Here is a 23,192-nt window from a genome sequence, read left to right as displayed (position 1 = left end):
AACTTGGCTGGGAGCACCAGCAGACGGGCATGGAGATGCTCGTGACAGCGTCCCACCTAGAGCTGGCGTGCCACCCGCTGCCTGAGGGGTAAGCCACACACCTGTGGAGCAGGGCGCCCTGTCCTATCTGGGCCAGCAGCCTCAGCCAGCCCGGGGCCCTTCCTGGGCATGTCTCAGGACCTCTACCCTCCCTGTGCAGGATGGGGAGCTGCTGCCCCCTAGTGCCAGGAGCAGCCCCCAGCCCCCAGCCAGGACCAGGTGTGGACGTGCAGGCAGCAGGCGGGGTCTGATGCCCCCTCGGCATCTTGGCAATTAACTTCCTGTTGTGCAAATGCTGTTTTCACTTTGTCTTTATTTGAAGCCAAAAAACAAAAGCCAAAAAAGCACACCTGCTCCATTTAAGAGAGCTCACAGATCAGCTCCCTGTGATGTGCTGTGGTCCAGATGGCCACTGAGGAGAAACCAGCCGACAAAGGGGAGCCGAGCAAGCACCTTTCAGACTTGACGAACGCTCACACAGCACATGCATTTCAGGGACATCTGATCGAGAATGTGGAACTCAGTTGTCTGCAGCACCCAGCACTTCCTTTCCTCCTTTGTGGCAGGTACCAGGCCCGAGGGCCTCACTGGGCCGTGACAGCGACCCTGGGTGCTGGTGCGGGGATTCCGCGCGGGGCCGGCAGTTGGGGGGCCGCCTTCTGGCTCCTCTCTGCAGACAGGCGTTCCAGGCGTTCCGCGTAGAAGCCGTTGAAGTCTAGCCTGCGGGGTGGGGGCGGGGCTGTGGTTCCTCCTGCAGGGGTGCTGTCTCTGAGGGAGGTCATGCTGGGACCCCTCTCCCAACCCGTTGGGAGCTCTGCACTGGGTGCAAGGGGCACTTGAGCCACCAGCACATGCACACACATGTGCACACATAAGTGCACACACAAGCCTCTAGTCCTACAGTCTTCACTGGTTCAAGCAATACTGACATCAGAATAAAAACACCCACAAAACTAAAAACAAGACAACCGAGACCTTTAACTAGATGGTTAAGGGGAACCATGCCCAGAACACTGGTCTCCCCTCTCCCAGCCCCAGATCCTGGGCTCTTCTGTCACCCAGCCATGTCAGCAGCAGGGGCCAGAGGGTGGCACAGGCTGGGGGTACCTCTGAATCCCAGTGCCCAGGACATCCAGATGCCTGTGGTGGCACCTTCCCGGGGGGGGGGGGGGGAGAACAGCCCTTCCTTGTGAAAAGCTGGGTCTGGCAGACCCACTGCTTCCCCTAGGAGGAGCCAGGTGTCCAGGACACTACGGGAACCCGCCAGCACCAGAGTCACCACCCCACCCACTGGCCTGTCTGCCCGGTGGCCACCATGCAGGTCTGTCCTCCCCGCTTCTGTGCAGTAGCTCCCCACAAGCCCCTGGACTCTGTCAACTCCCGCTTGCCCATGGGACCCACAGGCTGGCCACTAGTCAGGGGGCAGGCACCCCAGGGGTGCACTGTCATACCCACGAGGGTGGTGACAGGTGGTGCTGCCAGACCCAAGCGCCCACACCCTGCAGGTTTAGTAAGCGCTGCCTCCACAGCACTACTCCCAGGCCTTCCTGGCCCGCTGCCCTTGCCCAGGCAGTAGCAGGAAGCGTGGCAGCACCCTGGGCCCCATCCTCCCCCAGCGGCCTCCTCACTGCTCATTTGAAAATGGGGGTGACGCTGCTGCTGTGCACCCCCAGAGTGGGGGGGCCAGGAGGGTGCTCTACCAGGGTCCTGGCTCGGAGCACAGCCTGAGTGAGGCTGACCCAGGCCTGGCCCACTGACAGGGACCAACGGTGGGGGATGCTTCAGGGAGGCCTACCACGCACTGGTGAAGGCACACGCCAGTGAACACACCAGGGGACACACGAGCGCTGTCACTTCAGGGAGAGATGAGTGACTGGCATAAGGAGGCCTCAACAGATGCCCTCGCGCCTGAGCAGACCCAGCCTCACGGGGGTGAAGCTGAGAGAAGGCAGCAGGGCAGGGAGCCGGCGGGGGCAGCCTGGGCCTCGCAGGCACGAGGGGACAGGGACACGTGTGACGGGACAGCTGCCACACCCACCTGGAGATGACGCTGGCCATGCCGTGCTCACAGTCACTGGTGCTGTAGATGCTCAGGCGGGCCAGGAGGTCAAGCAGATGGGCTGAGAAGTTCTTATCGAACTTACTGATGGTGGCCTCAAAGCTGGAGGCCAGCTGAGCTGCGTCCACATGCTCGGCCAGGTGCTGGGAGACACAGTCGGGCACCGTGAGCCTGGTCAGGGCGCTGGGCCGGGCCCTCCTCGCTAGCAGCCTAACTTGACTTTCCCTTCCTTTTTCTTTTTTAATAGATGAATGGGTTTCAGAAAGTCTTCAAGTGACACAAGGTATAAAGTTAGAGCATAAAAACCCCTGAGACCACAGGATAGATGCACTTGTGCTTTTCAGCTGGTGCCCGCCCCACCTTGACCCCTTACACGCCGGCACCCACTGAGCGTGACTGTCCAGTTAAGGATGGACGGTAACCAGGGCCCATGGCGCACATCCCCTCGCTCACCCCTGAACGCAACACCTGCTCTGCAGGTTAAGAGTGGCCTCGTCCCGGAGCATGGTCGGGCTGAGGTTCGGGTGAGATGGGAAGGAGATTTCTGTGGCTTGTTTTTGGAACCTAATTTTAACATGGTTGTTTTTTAATCAAAGGGAAGGTGGAAATGAGAATTAGCAGGTTTGGTTTTAAGTGTTGGAATCCTGGCACTGTCAGCTCTCCCAGGAAAACAGAGGGTGTCCCAACCGCCGGGCCACGCACCTTCCTGGCCCGCTCCTTCCGGACGCGCTCCTCGGCCCGCTCGACCTCGGTGGGCGGCCCCAGCATCGTGCCATGCTCCAGCGCCAGACGGCTCAGCTCACCGTCCAATTTCATGCTTTGTGTAAACCTCTTGGGGCAGGAAGAAACGTTTTCGTTAAGACCACGTCACCCGCAGGGAAATGCTTCCCATAGCACGTCTGCGACCACGGGGCAGAGGGCTATGGATGGGCCCACACCATTTCCAGTCTGCCGTCCAGGGCTTACAGACTGATTTTTCTCAAGCTTCTTTTCCTGGTGTTCCCATCTGCAATGCAGTATGGCTCCGAAATGTCTAAGGAATCGGGTTCACATACTCCTTCTGTCACCAGCCACCAGGCCACACGCGCCCAGTGCTCTGAGCCCTGGTGAGCCCCCATGTCACCCTTCCTGCTGCCTGACACTGATTTCCTGTACCACAGCTTTTGGGCAACTGCTTGTGACAGGTGACCAATAAAAACTGAATCAAGTAACTCAAGTTGACAACAAGGATGCAAGGTGTTCAGAGAATGGCCAGGACAGACCGTGTGGCCGGTGGTCCCTGCCCAGCCCGCGGCGGGTGGGCTCGGCGGACACGCACCTGCATGCAGTTGGTGAACATAACGCACACGGACATGAGCTTGGAGAAAACCTTGAGCAGCTCAGGGTTCGTCAGCATGCAGTCCTTCAGGCAGGTGTCCAGGAAGCTGGTGTGGTGCCCCAGCACGTCGTCAATGTTGGAGGCCTGGGGACAGGGCACCACCTTCCTCATGCTGCCAGCGGAGGCAGCCCCACCTGCCTCACACAGCCTGGCGTTTCCCACTTCAATGCCCTGTGGCCTTTGGGGGGAAACTGCACAGTGCCAATGACAGTAATACTGAGCAGGCCCCCAAAGTCCAAGGTTTAGAGTCTGACAGACAGGAAGCAGGAAGGAAACAAACACTGCTACTGGGTACTTCCTGCTTCCGGAACTCGGTCCGGTTGGGATTTCTGGCTGAAAGGCCCCAGACACCCCCCAGCTCTGAGGGGCTTGGAGCTCCATCAGAGGGCCAGGCACCGCGCTGTTCCCACAGCCGGGTGCTGGGGTGGTGGGGAGCAGCAGCCCCCATATCCTCCCATCACACGCTCCCACTCCCACCCACGCCCACACCCACCCATGCTGACACCCACACCCCCTCATCAAGCCTCTGCAGAAGGTGTGGCTTCCTGCTAAGGAGGCTGTAAGCCGCCTCTGCAAGAGGATTCCTCCTGGCTGTCATGCCCTGTCACCTGGCCCCCACGTCCCCTCTGAAACACGTCCTGGATGGCACATCCGGTTAAAACTCACGGATTTCAGGTTTTTCTCGAGCACGTGCCAGGTCGGCTCCAGCACCTCGAACATCATGTAGCACTGGATGTTCTGGACAAAGTTCAGCATCCGCTGCCGCAGGGTGAAGGCGCCGGCGAACCTGGGCGGGGCGAAGGCATCAGAGATGCCCGGGGAGCCCAAGGGGCCCCAGCGGCTCAGACATGGGCCCGGCATGCAGAGTGCTGCGGCGCACACGGGGTCGCACACGGGGTCGGCCACGGTCGCGGCTCCATGCACACAAGCCTGGGAGCCACCTGAGGTCCTCCAAGGGCTCTCGCTCCTGGCCGCCTGCGGGGCTGAGCCAGCGTCCCCTGTGGTCGGTGACGGCCCTGCACAGCCATGTGTGTGCCCAAGCCGCACTAAGGGACCAGCGCAGACATACCCCTGGGCACTGTGAGGGGAGTGCTGCTTGGCGGCCTTGTTGCTGAGCCACACGCCGCACAGCCGCCGCTCCACGTGCTTGCAGTAGAAGAGGTGCCGGAAGAGCATCTGGTAGCGGGTCAGGGCTTTCCTGCAGGGGAAGCACAACACCAGCCATTGTCAGGGAGGCTCAGGGCACGGGCAGTGGCCCAGCCCGGTAGCCATGGCACTCCAGGCAGCCGGGGAGCCCACCAGGCATGAGGAGATGCACAGAAGGCAGCTGGCAGCGGAGTCACCTCCCTCCCCGACAAACCTGAGTAACGACTGACAGGTGGTGCCAGAGGGACCCGCACTCACCTGTTGATAATCAGCGACAGGGGCCACTTGACGACATAGTCAAAGGAGAAGGCCTCCAGGCCACTGAGGGCCAGCTCGGTGGGGTCGGCGTGGACCATCGCCTTCTCCTGCTTGGTCTCAATGGCCAGGACCCGCAGGAGCTGAGTGATCAGGTCGTGAGGCATGAGCTCGATCTTGGGGAAAGAGAAACAAAAAGCACCAAGTATGGCCACCTGCTAAGGTGGATAAATGTCTAACCACTGCGTCGTACCCCTGGAACTAACACAGTGCAGTATGTCAGCTGTCACTGAACGTTTTTCATTTTTTTAAATTTAAAATGTGTCATTAAAGAAAAAAAGCATCAAGCCCTGACCCCCATCACACCCTGTGTCATGAGCTACAGAAACAAACCCAGGGCTGAGGTAAGTTCCTCTAAATGCAGATTCTAAACCTCAGGGGCTGGCTTGGGAAAACCCAACCATCTGATAAATCCTAACTCTAAAATTAAGCCATTTCCCATGAAAGCAGAAAAAAAAATCACAGAGGAATTATTTAAAAAATATCCTGGGGCCGGCCCGGTGGCTCAGGCGGTTAGAGCAACGTGCTCCTAACTCCAAAGGCTGCCGGTTCGATTCCCACATGGGCCAGTGGGCTCTCACACAAGGTTGCCAGTTCAATTCCTCGAGTCCCGCAAGGGATGGTGGGCTCTGCCCCCTGCAACTAAGAGTGAACATGGCACCTTGAGCTGAGCTGCCTCCCAGATGGCTCAGTTGTTGGTTGGAGCACGGGCTCTCAACCACAAGGTTGCCAGTTCAAATTCCTCGACTCCCACAAGGGATGGTGGGCAGCGCCCCCTGCAACTAAAATTGAACACGGCACCTTGAGCTGAGTTGCCGCTGAGCTCCCGGATGGCTCAGTTGGTTGGAGCGGGTCCTCTCAACCATAGGTTGCCGGTTTCGACTCCTGCAAGGGATGGTGGGCTGTGCCCCCTACAATTAGCAACGGCAACTGGACCTGGAGCTGAGCTGCGCCCTCCACAACTAAGACTGAAAGGACAACAACTTGAAGCTGAACAGAACCCTCCACAACTAAGACTGAAAGGACATCTTGAAGCTGAACGGCACCTTCCCCAACTAAGATTGAAAGGACAACAACTTAACTTGGAAAAAAGTCCTGGAAGTGCACACTGTTCCCCAATAAAGTCCTGTTCCCCTTCCCCAATAAAATCTTAAAAAAAAAAAAAATCCTGATGGCATAAATGACAAACTATGAGGGCAAGTCAGATAAACCTGAATTCCTTATGACTTAAGCCTTTTACCACAATAAGCACCAGGCCCAGGCCAAAAGAGAAAGCACACTTGGTGAAAGATATACTAATCATTACAGGCAAGGAGTACAGTTCACAACGCGAGTTATTCAAACATTTATTAAGTGCCAACTACATGCCAGGGACAGTGTGACAGAGCTCCTATAATCTGGTAAAAGGAACGTGACGGAACATGAAGGACAAAGAAGAAAAACACCGCAGTTAACAAACAGGTTGGACGTAGCAGCTGCTCCTGCCATCAGGTGGCGAAGCTGAGACAACAGCCTCTCCTCCTGGGGCCCAGGCCTCAGACAGATGCTCCTGAGGGCAGTCTAGTTGTACAAGGGCCAGATATTTTCTAGAAATTGCACTTCCAGGAATTTATCCTACCAAACTACTCTCTCACCTAACAACAGACCCCAACACACAGGAAGCAAAAACTGACAGACTTAAAAGGAGACAGTCCTATAGTAATAGTGGGAGACTTCATACTCTCCTTTCAATAATGAACAAGCGAACAGAACATGAGACCCACGAGACATCCACAGAGCATGTCCCCAAACAGCACCAGGACCTCCAGGCTGGACCACACGTGAGGCCACCAAACAATGAGCCTTGGTCAAGTTCACAAAACCGAGATCACAGAGTGTTTGTTCTCTGACCACAGTGGGATAAAGGCAGAAATCAGCAGAGAAGGAAAATCAGAAACACACACACGTGAAAATTCAACTTAAAACAAACGGGTCAAAAAAGAAATCACAAAGGAGATTAGGAACACCTTGAGACAAATGGAGACGAAAACACAACAAATGATGGGACGCAGTGAACGCAGTGTGCAGAGAGCAATTACAGCTGTAAGCGCCTGCGCTAAAACGACGAGACTGCCAAGTCAACACCTTAACTTTACAACTTAAGGGACCGAAACAGAAGAAATTAAACCCAAGGTAGCAGAAAAAAGGAAACAGTAAAGGTAAGAGCAGAGAGAGAGAACAAAAAACAACAGAGAAAATCAGTGAAACCAAAAGTCGGTGCTTTGAAAGATCAACAAAATTGACAAATTTTAGCTACATTAACTACAAAAAGGAGCGTGAAAACTCAAATACTAAAGTTAGGCGTGAAAGCAGGGACATTCCTGCTGGCCTGACAGAGGAACAAGGATTAGGACGACCGGTTCCAGCGCATGCCTCCGTGTACAGAAACCGCCAAACTGACTCAGACGACACTGCAAATCGGCAGACCTGTCACTAGTATGGACACTGAAGAAATCATCGAAAACCTCCCAAGAAAGAAAATCCCGTGACCAGACGACTTCACTATGGATGGCACCAAACCTTTAAAGAATTAACACCAATCCTGACAAGGCCAGTAATACCCAGAATGGAATCCAGACACCCCGGAGAAGGGCAGGCCAGCATTCCTGAGAACCGCGACAGGGAGGCCCTCAGAAGGCAGCACACGGACTCCTGCAGCCGGTTAAAAGGGTCACACAGCACGGCCCCAGGCTGCTCAACACCTAACACCCGATGGAGGACAGCGCCGCAGCATCTCGCAGACCTCCGGCGTGCCCAGCGCGCGCCCACCTTGAGGTCGTCCTTGAAGGGGTCGGTGTTGGCGGTGCTCATGCGCAGGGCCAGCTCCAGCAGCGCCTCCAGGCGGGGCGGCGTGATGTCATCCACCGGCTTCTTCAGCTCCTCCTCCGTGAGGTCCATGAAGTGCACGAAGAAGTCTCCCTGGTCCATCAGGAAGTAGCGCTTGATGGACCTGCGGGAGAAGGGCGCGCGTGGGCGAGGCTGCCGAACGCTGGAGGACAAAAGCACCGGGCTCGCACCGGCTCCAGCCAGCGGCGCTGTGGGTGGGGCCGGGGAGCTAGGCCCGGTGCCCAGAGCTGCCTTTCAAAGCGGTGACCAGTGGTCAGCGGAACCTGAGCGCAGACGAGCAGCTCTGTTCGGCTGGGGCACGGGTCCTCCGTGCCAGGCTGAGGCGGGACGCGTTGCCGAAGAGGAGCCCGTGCAGCGGCGGGCGGTGAGGCCGGAGCCGGCGCCACAGGGAGCCTGGGGCGCGCGCGCCCCGCGCCTCACCTCAGGTGGGCCAGGAGCTCCTGCCCCTCCAGCAGGAAGTCCAGCAGCACCTTGCTGGCGTAGCTGAAGGCCTTCTCAATCTGCTCCACGTAGGCCCGCTCCTTCAACGTGTAGATGACCTCCTTGGCCACTGGGCAGGCGACATCGTGACCACACTCTCTGACCACATTCAGGTATTTTCCTGAAGAGGGATGGAGGGCAGATTAAAATGTGTTACACACACAGCAAATCACAGGCCTGAGGCTCAGACGTCGTGGCCCCAACAGGGCTGGAGGACCGCAGGCAGAAGACTGCAGCCAGTTCTGGAAACCGCTCTCCCCACACACAGGAACACAACCACCACCTAGTCGATGGGAGCAGTGCAACTCTGCAGAGGACTTTCCTAGTCAAGGGCGCAGAAACAATTTCAAGAGGCCTTGTGAGCACCAGATTCTAAGCCATCCTGCGACCCTGTCCCACAAAGCTGGTCTCTCAGAACCAAACTGCCACGCCCTGGCTGGCAGCCTGTCTTGGAGTAACTTCACACAGTGGCTGCAATCACAGTGTCAGCCCAGTGGGGCCTGTGTCCTTGATGGTTTTGCCCTCGTGGTGTGTGTGATCCTGTGACGTAACAAGAAACATGAATTTGGCGTTCATCCCATTCCTGGCACCCAGCCCCTAACACCCTGGTAATTTTGTTTTTCCTAAGCCCCTGCCAAGCACACCTGAGTTTATGCTAATGAGGTGACTCTTGCATGGGGGGGTGGGGACGACACTGGAGGCCAGAGGAACCAGCCAGGAGATCAGAGGGTTGGACCTTCCAGCTGACCCCCGACAAGGCCAGGGGAGGGGAGGCGCTGGGGGGGACTCCTCACCAGCAGCCAAGGACTCCCATCAGCCGCACCTACCTGATGGGGCCTCCACACGCGCCCCACAGGAAGGGCTTGGGGCTTCTGGCTTGGTGGACAACCCACAGCGGGAGGGGGCGCCCCCAGCTCCACCGGGACAGAAGCCCCTGCACTCGGGACCCTCCCAGACCTCATCCCGCAGGCCTCGTCATCTGGCCGCTCACCTGTGCCCTTTGTAATAAACCAGTCATCTAGTAGGTGAGTTTCCTGAGTTCTGTGAGCCGTTACAGCAAATGATCGAACCTGAGGGGAGTGTGGGAACCCCCGATTTATAGCTGGCTGGCCAGGACTTGTGAGTGGAGTGTGTGGTGGGAGCCGTCTCCGGGGGGCAAGCCCCTTCCTTCCCCGTGGGGCCTGTGCTACCTCGGGGCAGCCGGTGTCAGGGCTGAGGGGGGCTGTGGGCCACCAGCTGGTGTCACAGACAGCCGGACAGCGGGGTGCTGGTGTGGAAAACCCACACATCTGGCGCGACACATGCTGGGAGCAGAGAACAGTTTTCCTTTAAGTAGCAAGAGTTCTAGAAATTAAACAGTAAAGAGGAAGGAAAGGCCCCTGTGAGACAAGGGCCAGGAAAGCAGAGCGTCCAGGAAGCAGACGGCACAGCAGTGGCACCTGCGTGGCGCCAGGGAGAGGACGAGGACGCGCGCATAGCTGGCGGGCGGGGTCGGCCGCGCGTCACCTGTGCTGAGGACCTTGCCCGCCATCTTCTGCAGGAAGGACGGGATGTGCCGCTGGACCACGGTGTAGCGCTGGTCCCAGTACTTGTCGTTGTAGTCCTCCTGGATCTTCTCCTTGCGCAGCTCGTGCTCCTCGACCATGAACTCGCTGAGAAGCACGGGCGCTGCTCAGGCCGCCAGCAGCCAGCACCTTCCGCGGGCTGAGCTGCTGCCACGTCCCTGCCCCTCCCTCGGGGCAGGGGTGTACCCGAGTCTCAGAGAACTCGGGCCACAGAGCTGGAGGGAAACTGGGTCTCTATTTTCATCCCTATGGGAGCGGGCAACAGAACGATGCACGCGGGAACGTGTGCCCGTCTTCATGTCGTGTCTCCACTCTCACCTCCGAGCCCCGTGACTAAATGTGCCCCCCACGCCCACCACACTGCACTCTGCTGCCCGATCACTGGGGAGCACCGTGCCGGCCCCCAGATTTATTCTGAAACACCAACAGATGGACCTGAATGTGACAGGGCACTTTGGGTGCTCACACACGACACACGAGAGCCCACGCTCGGGCTGAGAGCCCCACTCAGAACATCATCTTATCCCCCACAAAATGGAAAAAGCTGCTGGAGCCGCCAGCCCTGCTCCCATGTCCCACGCATGCCCCGTCAGGCCCCCAGCCCTACCTGTACGGGTCGTTGATTGTCCCTCTGTAGATCCACTTCTCTAGGATCTCAAAGTAGGGCACACTGGCGGCCTTGGTGAGGTACAGGCACAGCTCCTGCGCCTGGCTGTCCCCCGTGTAGTTGACACTCCGGTCATGGAGAAGGCTCAGGGTGGACCCCCCGACACACTCGCCTTTGTCCACCGAGCTGGCTGTAAGGAGGAGCCACTCAGTGCCGACAAGGGGCGCCCTGGCAGAGCCGTGTCCCACCTCCAACTGTCACACCAAGGACCTCGCTCCGGTTTGCCACCAGAGCCTCGACGTTTCCTCCCAAATTAGTAAAACGTGAAGCAACACAGGCCTTGGCCTCTCCACCCTGGTGACAAAAGTAAGACACGAACAACTGGCACCCTGGCCTGGGAGGTCCCTCCCACCTACACGACCCGCTGAGTCTCACACTCACAGCCCCGGGCTGGGCCACACGGGCTTCATGGCCGGGCACGTACCGAGGGAGGCCAGGACGTCCATGGTGCGTGTGGCCGGCTGGATGTAGAACCAGAGCTTCTGCAGTGACAGCAGGCCCTGCCTCTGCAGCTGCTCCAGCTGCGTCACCAGCACCAAGTGCTCCTTCACCAGGGTCCGCATGGCGGCCGCCAGTGCGTGGTTCACCTGTCCATACTCGAAGGAAGACTTCTCTTCAATGAACCTGCGAGGGAGGGAGGGAGGGGCTGGGCTTGAGAAGGGGAGACACTGCAAGCCCATCCTCCAAGGAGAGCAAACGCCCACTCATGCTCTAGCCCAGGCCTTTAACAGCAGCCAGTGAAGCTGGGTCACAACGGACTCCAGGGGCCAAGTGCATCTGTGATGCCTGTGAGCAGTACCCACCTGGTCACGGTGGAATAGCTGGCAGCCACTGGGAGGACCCTGTTCACCAGCTCCTTGATGGACAGGTCCAGGCTGGGGTCCACAAGGAAGGTTCGACTCTGCCTCCCAGCGAGGGGCTGGGCGGTGATGTACCTGCCGTCCACACCCACCAGCACGTACAGCAGGTCCTCCACGACGGCCGACTCCTGGGAGGTCAGGGGCAGCGAGCCTGTGGGATGCACACACCAGCTTGGGGGGGCCACTCGCCTGGCCGGAGCTGCGCATTCCCGTGGCCTTTCTCCTGACATAATCTACCCGCTGAAACTCCCATTAACTCACTGCCTCCATGGAACTTACGCAAATACGTGTGGACATAAAACTAAGTCATTCATGTGGCCTTGATCGACCCCATTGGGGCACCAAAGGCTCGGATTCTAAAGCCACCAGGAGGAAAGGCGCTGACGCCGGCAGGCCAGGCGGGGCCTGGACCAGCTCATCAGAGCCACAGAGCAAAAGACGCCCACTGCACGCAGGGGGATGCGTGACACCGAAAGGATACAGTCAGGATCCAGAGACACTTCCAATGGGAGTTGTATTTTGGGAGCGTTTCCTACAACTTGTGAGGCCGGGTGGCTCTGGGATACAAAGGTTTCCTTTCACAACTTTAAAATGCGGACAATTTCTATCATAAACGCAGTGTGAAGTGGTTCCCTTATGACCACCCTATGGACCTGAGGACAGTCACGGGCCACTGAGCAGGGCTGCCACCAAAGTCTTCCTTGCCCAGGCAGCGACCAGCCCTAGACTGACACTTGCTGTCCTCCCAACACCCACTGGGACAGATGGCGGTGCATGGGGAGCCATGGGGATGCAGCATAGGAGAAAGGTGCCTCTGAGAAATGGCACCCCAGCCCAGCCTCGCGGGGCACCTGGCTAAGCCCAGGGCACCCCGACATCAAAGCCTGGCAGTGTGGGCTGACACCGCACCACACTTTGCAGTTTGCAAAACGCTGCTGGTAGCAGCCCCCCCTCCCACATTCACACATCTGCCTGCTGACGTAGGACGGGCTCTGAGCACAGGGCCATCTGTCCCTGGCGTCACCACGCAGGCAGTTAGAACTCAACGCTCCGCATACCTATGGGCACAGCTGTGTCTGTGCTCACGCCTGAGCCAGTCAGGAAATCCCCGACCAGCGTGGGCCGCTCGTACACCCACGCCGGGAAGATGGGGAGGAGCTGGCCTGAGTTTTTTTTGTTCTGCTTGTCTCGAAGCATCTTTCTTGTAAGTTCCAGAGACTGGTGAGAATATTTAAAAAACAAAGAAAGATACACTTTTAGTGTAAGTACGTGAGACTAACAACAACAGCATTGGAAAGGTCCATCCCTGAGCACACAGTGAGGTTCAATAAAGACGTGTCGAAACGAACGTCTCCATGCCCGGCACATGCAAGGGACTGGGGACAAGAGAGATGGGGACCGTCCCTTGACAGGTTCTCTGTGTGCGGGGTCCACAGTACATCAGGAACAGCAACAGGCTGCACCTGGCCAGAGTAGACCGCTCCTTGGGGACACCTAGAGTCTCAACTGCTTTTTCCTGGTGGCTTGAAATCTAGACGTGACCTGCTGGGTGAAGACACGGCCCCAGTGACAGACATTGGAGAAGGGGGTGCCCCTCGGGGGACAAGGGGCAGATGGAGAGAATGGCAGCAAGAAAGGCCGGCCCTGGGCACATGCATGGAGCAGTGGTCCCCGAGGGACTGGCCGTCAGAGGCCGCCTGGGGCCATCAGGGCAGCCTGGCCTTCAGAAGCACCAGCTCAGGAGTGGTGAGAGAGGCAGATGCAAATGTGCTTTCGCCCATCACACAGGGAAGGAGGGGAGCGGTGTGAGGCCTGCATGAGGTGTGGGACACCGGACACGCCCAACCAGCGCTGGCTGAGGTCCTTGTCAGAGCTGCCGCGCTCGAAAAGCACAAGCTCAGCTCAGACCCTCACAAGGACACAGCTGTGTGGGGGCTGGAAGGCCACAGAGGCCGTGCCATGACAAGGCAGATGTGCATTCAGAGAAGAGGACAGGACGAGAAATCAAAACCAAGAAAAAGCAATACAAACAGGAAAAAGAAAATGACCTAGGGAAAATTATCTCTAACGAATAGTCATAAAAAGACAAAATGGTCAAAAACTAATGGAGGAAAATGGGGAGTCACGGTTGCGTTGGCGGAACTCACTAGACTGCCCTGGGCGGCTCAGAACCTTCCTGTTTGTCCACCCCGTGTCTAGGGTCCTTACCACATGCAGCTAATCCTGATCAGCGTCTCCACGTTCATACTCATCTTTAACACACAACCACAAGACACGCACCTCCCACTGGCACCCACTGCCCTGCGGGGCCCGGGGACAGCGGGGCGTGATACCTGCTGCACCGTGGGGCCCGTGGCCACACTGCCAAGCTGCTTCCTCAGCTCCTCAAGCTCCTGCATGGAGATCTTGGAGGCCGTGGCCGGGGCGCTGAAGCTGGGGGTGCTGCTGGCTGCAGCGGCGGCTGCGAGCTCGGCTCTTTCTTTGGCATTCTGCTGTAAATACTGCAGAGTCTGAACACACAAAACCCTGCGTCACCCTGGCTGTGTTCTGGTGCACTGGGCCAGACACGGCCACCCCACTCCTTTCCCCCACCCCCCGGGACGACGTGGAGGGTGAGAGCAGAGCTCCCCGTCAATCCTCGAGCTGCAGTCTGGTCTCCCAGCACTTCCTGCCACAAGAGGCCATGTACCCCACTTGCAAGGCGGGAAACCCTATGGCTGTCCTAACATCAATTCCCAAACTCTGTTTCCAAGGGCACTGCCTTTTCTCTACGTTTGACTGGTCCCTTTTGTCTGTCCCCAGTGCTGGCAGCCAACATGCGCCTCCTCGCGCCTTCATCCTGAACAGACTCTGGGCTTGTGAAGCGGGAGGACCTGACGTGTTCCTGGACGCTCCCAGGGGCCCCGGCTCCTCCAGACCCACACCTGCTTTCCTCAGTGTCACACGTACCACGTACACAGCGTAAGACAGACAAAAAGCACGGCATGAGCCAACAAAAAGTGCAGCACCCTCGTGAATACCGTCAGTACTTCTCGTATTTGTCTCCGTGAGTTAGTCTCACGCTGATGCACCGTAAATACATCCCTAGGTGCCAGCCTACATGCTGGTGCGAGGCAGGGAACGCATCCCCAAGAGCGGACGTGGCAGCGCCAGGAAGTGGCACCAGTGACAGCTGACCTGGAGGTGCCCCTCACCTGTGCCACACCTGTCAGAACAACTGCAAGGAAGTCCCCGAAATCAAGCGCGAGAACCCACCTCCTTGTCTTCCGTCAGCTTCGACAACAGGTACACTAGTGGGTCAAGGTTCCGTGTGTTTTTAGATTTCAGTTCATCGTATTTCTTTAGGAAGTCTTCTGGAGTACGAGAAAATTCTGCTATTTTAACCTCAAAAGCACAAACACAAGTGATTTAGTGACAATAGTATAGAAACTTAAAAATATATCCCAGAAAATTAAACACAAAAACCAAGAGTAAAATCTGGGAGGCTAAGTAAGCATCTATCTCTGAGACAAGACAGAGAAGACTCATCAGACACGTTTTCCTCACAATACACGTAAACCACACGCTTTCTCTCAGTCCGCACTTCCTAAGCTGTAGGTCACATGATAACCACTTTTATATTTCCTAGTAGTTTACACATTTATTTCACCCTGCTCCCTCTGGCATTCATTAGTATGTACAGGTTCAGGGGCTGTGTTTTCTCGCCGATTTACAATGCCCCCCATTACAATAAATTAAATACAACTTTGTGTCCTAAACTCTATTCCGCTCATTGAATTTTTCTAATCATGCTCGTGCCATTGCGAGGCTGTTCAAATAAATGAAACTTCACAATGTGTTTTGAAATAGGTTCTAAAACTAGCTTTTATTGCAGATTTATAATTTTGAATTACATGTATTTTAAATAAAGAAAAAATCCACTTTAAAGGGATTAGTGCGGTTAATCCAGGAGTTTCCTTTCTCATCCAAAGGGACGTCTGTGTCACGATGTGACAGCTGTCAGAGAAATGAGGTGCTGAGTCTGGGCTCTGAGGTAGGCCCGACAGCCAGGGGTCCCCGAGCCCCATCCACTCGGGGTATGAGGCTGATGGACGACAGGGACGACGAGGAGCCAAAGCCACTGTACTGAGCGGAACACACGGCCCCCGGGGAGCATCCAGCAAATGCTGTCCGCTCGACACCATCACGGGCGCCGCCGTGGCCACCGCTCAGGCAGGGGAGCTGTGTGTGGAGCACACCACCAGGCAGGGGCCCTCACCTTGGCACTGTGTGCTGACACGGTGGTGGTGACATACGGGGTCCTGTTCTTCTGCAGCAGGTCGATGTAAACCTCGGCCCCATCGCCTCCATGGACACGGAGGAGGCTGAGCAGCTCGTTGACATCGTGGTGAATGCGAAACTCACTCATCGTCGTGGCTGCAAGACAACATCACACTGTGTTCTCCTAAAGGTCAGAAGAAAGCCGTTTATAAAATCTAAACCCTATAAATAAAACATGTTTAAAGGAATCCAAGTTGGCCCATGTCAGGTCTTTGAGAAACCAGGTCATCCCGCGGCCCGCAGGACCCTGCCTCCTGGACACCATGCCACAGTCAGGGCCTCTGGCCGACAGTGTCCTAGGAGGGCTTGTTCCCTCCAGGTGGCGCGCACTGGTGTGGTCTGACATTTCTTACTGGGAACAGTCTTCAGTGCCATGCTCCCTTTGGGAACCTCGGTCTCCCTGGCTCCGGCCAGTTCCCAGGCCCACGCCTCACCTCAGGGAGCCTGCGGAGGCAGAGAGTGTGGACTCACAGGCCTGGGCCCACCTCATCCTGGGTGACGGGCCAGCAGGGAGGTGCTCCCCTTGGCTGGGAGACAGAGCTTTCTAGTCCCAGCTATGCAGACAGTGATCCTGGCCCTTCAGGGTCCTGACCTCTGCAGGGAGCTCTGCACAGCCCAAGCCACTGTCCCCAGCCAAGCATGGATATTAAGACCCCAGCTCCAGCCCATCAGGCCCACACCTGGTTCTCAGAGCCTGCTGTTCCGCTGCAGGTCCCTGTACCTCTGGTTTTGCGTCCTCTCTGCACTCTGGTACCTAGCACATTTCCTTTTCTTGCCTAAGGTTGGCTCTATATGCAGAAGCTTTTGGTAAAATCGCTATACATTTCTTGTGCATTTGAGTTGGGTGGGGTTCCCTGCTGACCAGACAGACGCCCTAGGTCTCACCATTACGTACATAACCCTGTGGAGTCAAAGCCACAACTGAGATCCCAGCAAGCGGACAGCAGCAGACTGCATGGGGACTTCCACACCGATGTCCCCAAGGGGACAGCAGTGGCCTGCACAGGCTTCTGCTCTCCCACTGATGACTGGGCCAGTTAGCCATTATCAACAGCTCTGATAAAAGGGGAGTAGCCAGACACACATGGGCAATTAGCCAGTCAAAAAATAAACACGAGCAAACTGCACATGCTTCACACACACGTTTCAACGTATCCACACACGGTTATTAATCTGGGATCCACAAATAACAAAAGAACCCGTGGAACCATAAGCAAAATAATTTGTGAATTTCCTGAGGGTCTTTCAACAGATTCTCAAAGGCTCTGGGACCCAAAAAAGGCAATGAACCCCTATGCTAATAGCTCCAGTGAAGACGAGCCACGTCAAGTGGAGAAGACACAGCACACACCCCACAGTCCTGTGGGTGGAAAACAAATTCTCTGAGCATAAGCATCACAGTGCATGGCCCAGAACCGCCACATACTGGCCAGACGCAGGGCGTCTCCACACAGAAGGCAGAGCGGTAGGCACGAGCCCGTGTGCGTCTCGAGCACGTGTAGTTTTCACAGGAGGTGCTGACGGCAACTGCAGTTATGGGGTGAGGTGCAGCAGGGCCCGGGGGGCTGGTCCTCCCTAAGCTCCCCGAAGAGGGGTGAGTAGTAGTAAGTCCTACCACAGAGCTGCTGCGGAGAGTAAACACCACCATTCTTACAAAGGCTGCACACAGAACGTTGCTGCGCTACTGTTACTAGAAAAGCAGGTCAGTAGTTGCTGCTGTTGCTACAAAAGGCCAACCACCTGGCGACGTCCGTTGTTACCTGAGAAATGCTGCTTTTGCAGAAGGAAAACGATCTGACTCACGACGGCATCCTAAACCACAGTCACAGAGGGCCATGAACGAGGCTGTGCAAACTACCAGCAAAACACAAAGACAACACAGGACTTCCCCACTGACGGCCCCTTTGAACCCAAGGGCAACCAACCGGTTTTTCCCACATCCTAGGAGGTTTCCCAAGAGCTGCAGGTTGTCCTGCAACGACTGGACAGAGGACCACTCAGTCACACAAGTGGCAAAGACACTGCATTAACCTCCAAAAGAAAACACCCCTCCCCCAGATACGAGTAGGTGGAGAGAGCCCTTCTGAAGACAGATCACATAAGTGAATGTTTGTTTAAAAACTATCTTCATGAAACTTCACATTTGTCGTAGAAAAGCAGACACCCACATCACAAGTAATACCACAAGGGCCTGCTGTCCCCTGTGGATTCGGGACCGCTGCCTGCAAGAGCTGTGGCTCTCACCGGCAGGCAGTGACCCCCCCAGGGGCCTCGGGAAATGAGCACCAGTAACTTCTGGTTGTCACACTGCCTGGAAGTGGGGCCCTGGAGTTAGTGGGCAGGAGGCCAAACACCAACAAAAGTGTCCCGCCCAAAATGCCAACAGCATTCCACTCAGAACAACTTGGAAGACCGTTGCCTTGCAACAGCTCACCTGACCTTGTTGGATGGTGATCCCATTAGTCACCACAAATTGACCAACACAGACTCTGCCTGAGCAGAACTCACTTCTCCCCACACCGAGTGTGAGCTGGGGGTGGGGGGTGGGGGGCAATCACACCTATGTCACATTTCCCTGTGACTGAGTGGAGCACAGAGGGAAGTGACAGAGTCTTCATTGAGAGCTGAAAGCTAATTGCACTAATTGGCTTGAAAAACATTTTAAAACTTGTGAAAAATGTCAAGAGCGCTAAGGCTTTTTCAGAGACAGAAAAGTAGAGATGAAAACAGTGTGGATCTACGCAGACCTCCTCCTGAGCACGAAAGTAACTGGGTGGGGATGTAGCCACAAACATCCTTCACTTCCAGAATTTTGTGATCCCAAGTTTTTAATTCTACTTTTATTTTTGACTGTATTTTAATTTCTTAAAGAAACAGCACCCCTTTTCCTCGCCATCGCCATGTATGGGAACGAGCCCCGCTCAGTGCAGAGCGCCCTGGGGGCGGGCTGGGCTCGGAGCTCACCCTCCACGGCGCGTCTCAGGCACCGTGGGCTCACTGTGCCCACGTCACCACTTGAGCCAGGTGACCGCTCTCTCCGGCCAGGCTGTAGGCGCCGGCGGGCAGCGACCCCCTGGTTTCCTCGCCGCGCACCGTGAGCCCCTGGCCCAGCGCCCTGCAGCTCGCAGGGGCCCAGGGGATGGAGACCCCGGAAGGACAGGCGGACACGCAGGGCGAGGGCCGCGGGACTGAGGTCAGGGGAGGCCACCAAACGGCTTCCAGCCAAGGGTTCGCTAAACGCGAGCTTTCCGAAGGCCACTTGGCTCCAGCTGGTGACTGGTCTGGCGACAAGGATGATCCAGAGGCCGCCCTACGGGAGACAAAGGCCGCGCGGCCGAGGGGACGGCGGTGCGGCCGGGAGGGAGGGCGCGAGGCCCCCACAGGCGGAAACCGCGCGGCAGGACTTGGGGAGCACCCGAGACCCCGCTGCGGGCCCGGAGCCGCGGCACAACGCACAGCCCAGCTCTGCCCCGGAGCGCGGGTTCCGCCCCGCGCAGGCTGGGTGTCGGGGGCGGAGGAAAGGCCCGCACCCCGGTCCCGCGGACCCCCAGCGCCGACTCACCGCCACCGCCTGAGCCCGAGCCCGCCGAACGCCGCGGCGCAGCCCGGGCGGCAGCGGAAGTGGCGCTACGTCATGTCCGGTTCCGCCCCGACCGCGGCGCGGCCCCGGGCAGGCCGGCGGCGGCTTCGGCGGCGCGTAGAGATGCAGCTGCCGCCCGCGCTGCACGCCCGCCTCTCTGCGGGACCCGCGGCCACTGAGCCGCTTCCGGTGCAGCGGGACCCCGCTGCCGGGGCCGCCCCCTTCCGCTTTGCGGCGCGTCGGGTGCGCTTCCCGCGGGAACATGAGTTCTTCGAGGTGCGTGAGCCGAGGAAGCAGAGGGCAGTTGTCGAGGGGCGGGGCACAAGCAGTGGGGGCGGGTACTGGGCGGGGCTAAGGCTTCAGGCGGAGGCCTATGGCGGTGGGGGCGGGGCTAAGGCCGAGGGAGGCGGGGTCTGGGTGCGCGGGGCCTGTAGTTGTGGGTTCTTGACACATATGTTCTACAGGACGGGGACGTGCAGCGCCACCTCTACCTCCAGGACGTGCTCACGCAGGTGGCGGGGCCCCCCGAGAGGCCCAGGTGAGCGGCTCTGGGCAGCGCCGTCCCACTTCGCCCCCCACCTCACCCATTTCTGGGCCGGGCCACCTGTCCCTCAAGCCTGCCCTTCCCTGGTGACCTGCCACCGCGCCCTCTGCCTGGACCACCGTCCAAGCCCCGCTTCGTTGGTCTCCCCACCTCCTAGCTGGCCTGTGAAATTTTAATTCTTAAAAAAGAAAGATATGAGGTTGCATGAGAAACATCCAGAGCTTTATAAGGCCACTTAAAGGGAAGTTGTGGACAGGAAACCTAACGTTCTTTGTCAGCAGCACTTTCCTTTGCCAGGGTGCCCGAGTTCACGTGTCAGGTGGCGGGCTGCTGCCAGGTGTTCGACGTCCTGGAGGCCTATGAGCACCACTACCATGCTCTGCACAGAAATGTGTGCTCCTTTTGCAAGCGGGCCTTCCCCTCGGGACACCTGCTGGACACCCACATCCTGGAGTGGCATGACTCCTTGTTCCAGATCCTGGCTGAGAGGCAGGACATGGTGGGTGAGGCAGTCATCCCAGGGGCTTGGACTGAAGCTGCCTGCCTGGGTGGGTCAGAGCTCCCAGCTCTCCATGTCAGGGGCAAGGCCGGGGGCACCTTCCCCTCCCCTGGCCCCCAGCCCTGTGCCCTTCCAGGTGTGGGGGGAGGGTGCCGGGGGTCAGGATGGAGGTGATACCATTTCTGCTTCAGTATCAGTGTTTGGTGGAAGGCTGCACAGAGAAGTTCAAGACCAGCAAAGACAGGAAGGATCACCTGGTGAGACGACACCTCTACCCTGCAGACTTCCGCTTTGACAAACCAAAGAAAAGCAGCGGGTATGTGTGCCCACCACTGAGTTCAGAAGAGCTTTCTGAGTGTATAGACTTCAAGGAAGAGACGCCTTAGTTCAGCATCAGGGTCATTTTAATATCATGTTTGGCTGCAGGTAACGGAAACCCTGACAAGTTGTTAATCAATATGGGTTAAACAAATAGAGGCAGGTTTTGCATGGCCACCCCTGCTAGAGGGAGGACAGAAAGGGGAGAGCCCGGCTTCCTGGGCTCTGTACTGGGCATGACGGGCGCCATCACAGTGTCTTCCCTGGGACAGTTAAAGGCATCGCTGTTTGTCTGCACTCACTGCACGAGGTGGTACCTCAGTTGCACCACACATCAGCTCTGCTCCCACATCACATGCTGATGTGGGCCTTTGTGAATTTGTCCCAGCACCCCTCTCCCCCGCCCCCCACCATTGTGAGGCCCTCTGGTGTTTCATTTGTCCTGTTGGTATGTTGACTAACTTGACAACAAAGCCATTTATTACTCATTACTGTTCAGCACTGTGGGGAAATGCCTCCAGGAATAATTCTTAAATTTGTGTTACATTTCTTTGCCTTTTTTTAAAACTGATTCTTTCAGGTGAATTTTCATAACTATCTAAAATTACATTAATTGAAGTCTTTTCAGACTAACTTGTTTTCCGCAAACTGGACTTTGCTGTTTAAAGTAAAGTAATTGCGAGAACCCTCTGCAATGAGAGAGATTGTTATAAGGTCTTGAGTATAAGGGAATGCACTCCTTTCTGAGGGGTCATTTTAAGAAGAAACACCCACTAATGCTGGGTTGAGACACTCATAGTAGGGAGGGGACTCGCACTGTTGTAGTTAATTTTAGAAAATTTCTCACTGATTGTTATGAAAAGATACTTGGCACCTTTTGTTGGTATTTGCCACATGGCACTGTAAAAATACTATTTCTAAAAAGCAAAGTGTAGTGGTTCTACTTAAACTGACAAAGTGTGGCATTTATCATATAAACATTCACTTACAATGTTGCTATAACCTTTGTCCTTGTCCTGATAGCCCAAAAATTACACTATGCCAAAATAGTTCTCAAATACCTTTGCACGAAAGAATAGTTTCTTCCTGGTAAGTTCATTTCTGGGGACAGGTGTGGCCACCGCTCACCCTCTACCTCCCGCAGCCCAGGCCCGCCTGCTGCCCTGCAGGAGCTGGCAGGAGCCCTGGGGGAGGGCAGCTTGCCTTTGGAAGGGGAAGACATGGAAGTCTGCTCTGAACACACGGCGCCCCCCGCAGAACCCAGGGGTGAGAGGCGGACCCACGGCCACAGGTCAGTAGCTGGTGTCTCGAACCAGGTCTGCACATTTGCTTTACGGGGAGAATTCTGGGTGTGAGCGGCCAGTGTGCTCCCAGGAGACACGATCCTGCCCAGGGTGTGGGCAGCCTGACTTTCCCTGTTGTCTGGGGCAGTTGCGCCTACAGACTGCTTTCCGACGCCTACTGTAGCTCAGGCATGCAAAGCACGGCCCCTTTTCACCTAAATTGGGAGAGAGAGAATCTCAGTTGTAACAGCTTCAGTTACAACCTGCGAGTCTGTCTTTCTGGTCTTAACTCTGTTCTAATTGGGATAAACTTGATGTCAAATCTAATTTGGGGAAAAATATCGGACAAATGAAAAAAATTGCTAACTAATCCAAACCGACAGGAAGATGGACTTATGTCCTCAGCTGCCTGGACTTTGCCCAGTGAGTGAGTATGGATGCTGGTGATCAGATAGGGTGTCACCACATGAAGGGTGACAGGACGTCAGTGCTGGGAGCTTGGCTGGAGCCGGCCTCCACACCACGTTCTCCGAGTGATGCCGTCCCAGCCAGTCTCCCACAGGACGCAGGTCAGAGGCAGCCCGCCAGCTGCAGAAGGGAGCAGAGTCTGCACAGAGGAAGAGCTATTGTCCGGAATGTTCCACAGAGAGAGGGAGCATTCCCGAGCAAGAAGCAAACACGCACAGGCTGCTTATGAATTAGCTGCTGATTGCACAGGGTATGATCCACTTTAGTACGATGGTTTTCTCCATTTCAGGATCCCTTCGACCATCTGTTTTGGGCAAGGTGCAGCACGAGGATTTAAAAGCACCAAGAAAAGAAATAAACAGCAGTGACGACTGAGACACAAACCCGCAGGCCTGAGAGCAGCCTGAGGCAGGACAGGCGCCTTTTGTGGACATGGTATCAGTGGCAAGCTCAGTTTCTCACCTTCTGCTGTGGCCACCTCAAGACGAGGCCTCTGCAGTCCCCTGTGTCTCAGTCCCCTGGGGATGGGGGACCGATGACGCTGATACCCATTGTCAGCAGTGAGAGACACGGATTCCTGACGATGCTGACTCATGCTCCGGTGGCTGAGATGTGCAGACCAGCCCAGCTCCCTTTGCAGGAACCACCCTACGAGTGTCATTTCTAAGCATGTAAAGCAAAGGTTTTTCATTAATGGTCTCTTTCTCGTCATTTCTGTGTTGGTGGACTAGACAGGGAAACGAGCAGTGGCTGCACATTTTCAGCAAGATTGATAAGGTTGTGGT

The 23,192-nt window shown here is 56.5% G+C and overlaps 2 protein-coding genes across 6 annotated transcripts; one reads left to right on the top strand and one right to left on the bottom strand.

Annotated features, from left to right (window-relative positions):
- Positions 1-334: 334 nt before the first annotated feature.
- Positions 335-19,419, bottom strand: TUBGCP2 (tubulin gamma complex component 2). Of its 4 annotated transcripts, none has more exons than XM_074338753.1 (18): positions 19,278-19,419; positions 15,654-15,811; positions 14,651-14,779; positions 13,729-13,905; positions 12,454-12,613; positions 11,339-11,546; positions 10,960-11,159; positions 10,476-10,665; positions 9,810-9,955; positions 8,244-8,424; positions 7,746-7,926; positions 4,881-5,053; positions 4,546-4,674; positions 4,143-4,263; positions 3,417-3,560; positions 2,801-2,929; positions 2,078-2,241; positions 335-759 (listed from the first exon to the last, which is right to left on the bottom strand). In XM_074338753.1, the coding sequence occupies exons 2-18, from the start codon at positions 15,801-15,803 to the stop codon at positions 624-626; spliced, it is 2,718 nt and encodes a 905-aa protein (XP_074194854.1). In that variant the 5' UTR covers positions 15,804-15,811; positions 19,278-19,419; the 3' UTR covers positions 335-623. The 4 variants fall into 4 exon arrangements, with proteins under 4 accessions (XP_074194854.1, XP_074194855.1, XP_019583877.1 ...); XM_074338754.1 differs by having other exon boundaries at positions 15,654-15,839; positions 19,278-19,382; XM_019728318.2 differs by having other exon boundaries at positions 18,680-19,322.
- ZNF511 (zinc finger protein 511) lies at positions 19,419-23,101 on the top strand. Of its 2 annotated transcripts, none has more exons than XM_074338757.1 (6): positions 19,419-19,571; positions 19,760-19,833; positions 20,137-20,338; positions 20,530-20,654; positions 21,801-21,947; positions 22,697-23,101. In XM_074338757.1, exons 1-6 carry the CDS (start codon positions 19,419-19,421, stop codon positions 22,773-22,775), a joined length of 780 nt encoding a protein of 259 aa, XP_074194858.1. In that variant the 3' UTR covers positions 22,776-23,101. The 2 variants fall into 2 exon arrangements, with proteins under 2 accessions (XP_074194858.1, XP_074194857.1); XM_074338756.1 differs by having other exon boundaries at positions 21,768-21,947.
- Positions 23,102-23,192: the final 91 nt, after the last annotated feature.

The sequence above is a fragment of the Rhinolophus sinicus genome, linkage group LG07, assembly GCF_036562045.2.
Source record: "Rhinolophus sinicus isolate RSC01 linkage group LG07, ASM3656204v1, whole genome shotgun sequence".
In the NCBI taxonomy this organism is placed as follows: domain Eukaryota; kingdom Metazoa; phylum Chordata; class Mammalia; order Chiroptera; family Rhinolophidae; genus Rhinolophus; species Rhinolophus sinicus.
This window is presented reverse-complemented; position numbering and strand designations above follow the sequence as displayed.

Coding starts and splice junctions, on each gene's coding strand:
- TUBGCP2 (XM_074338753.1), bottom strand. CDS start 15,803: ATGAGTGAGTTTCGCATTCACCACGATGTCAACGAGCTGCTCAGCCTC. Junction 11,547..12,453: donor AGACACAGCTGTGCCCATAG/GTATGCGGAGCG, acceptor TGCATCCCACAG/GCTCGCTGCCCCTGACCTCC. Junction 3,561..4,142: donor TCGAGAAAAACCTGAAATCC/GTGAGTTTTAAC, acceptor CCCTGTCCCCAG/GCCTCCAACATTGACGACGT.
- ZNF511 (XM_074338756.1), top strand. CDS start 19,419: ATGCAGCTGCCGCCCGCGCTGCACGCCCGCCTCTCTGCGGGACCCGCG. Junction 19,834..20,136: donor GGGCCCCCCGAGAGGCCCAG/GTGAGCGGCTCT, acceptor TTCCTTTGCCAG/GGTGCCCGAGTTCACGTGTC. Junction 20,655..21,767: donor AAACCAAAGAAAAGCAGCGG/GTATGTGTGCCC, acceptor TTCTGGGGACAG/GTGTGGCCACCGCTCACCCT.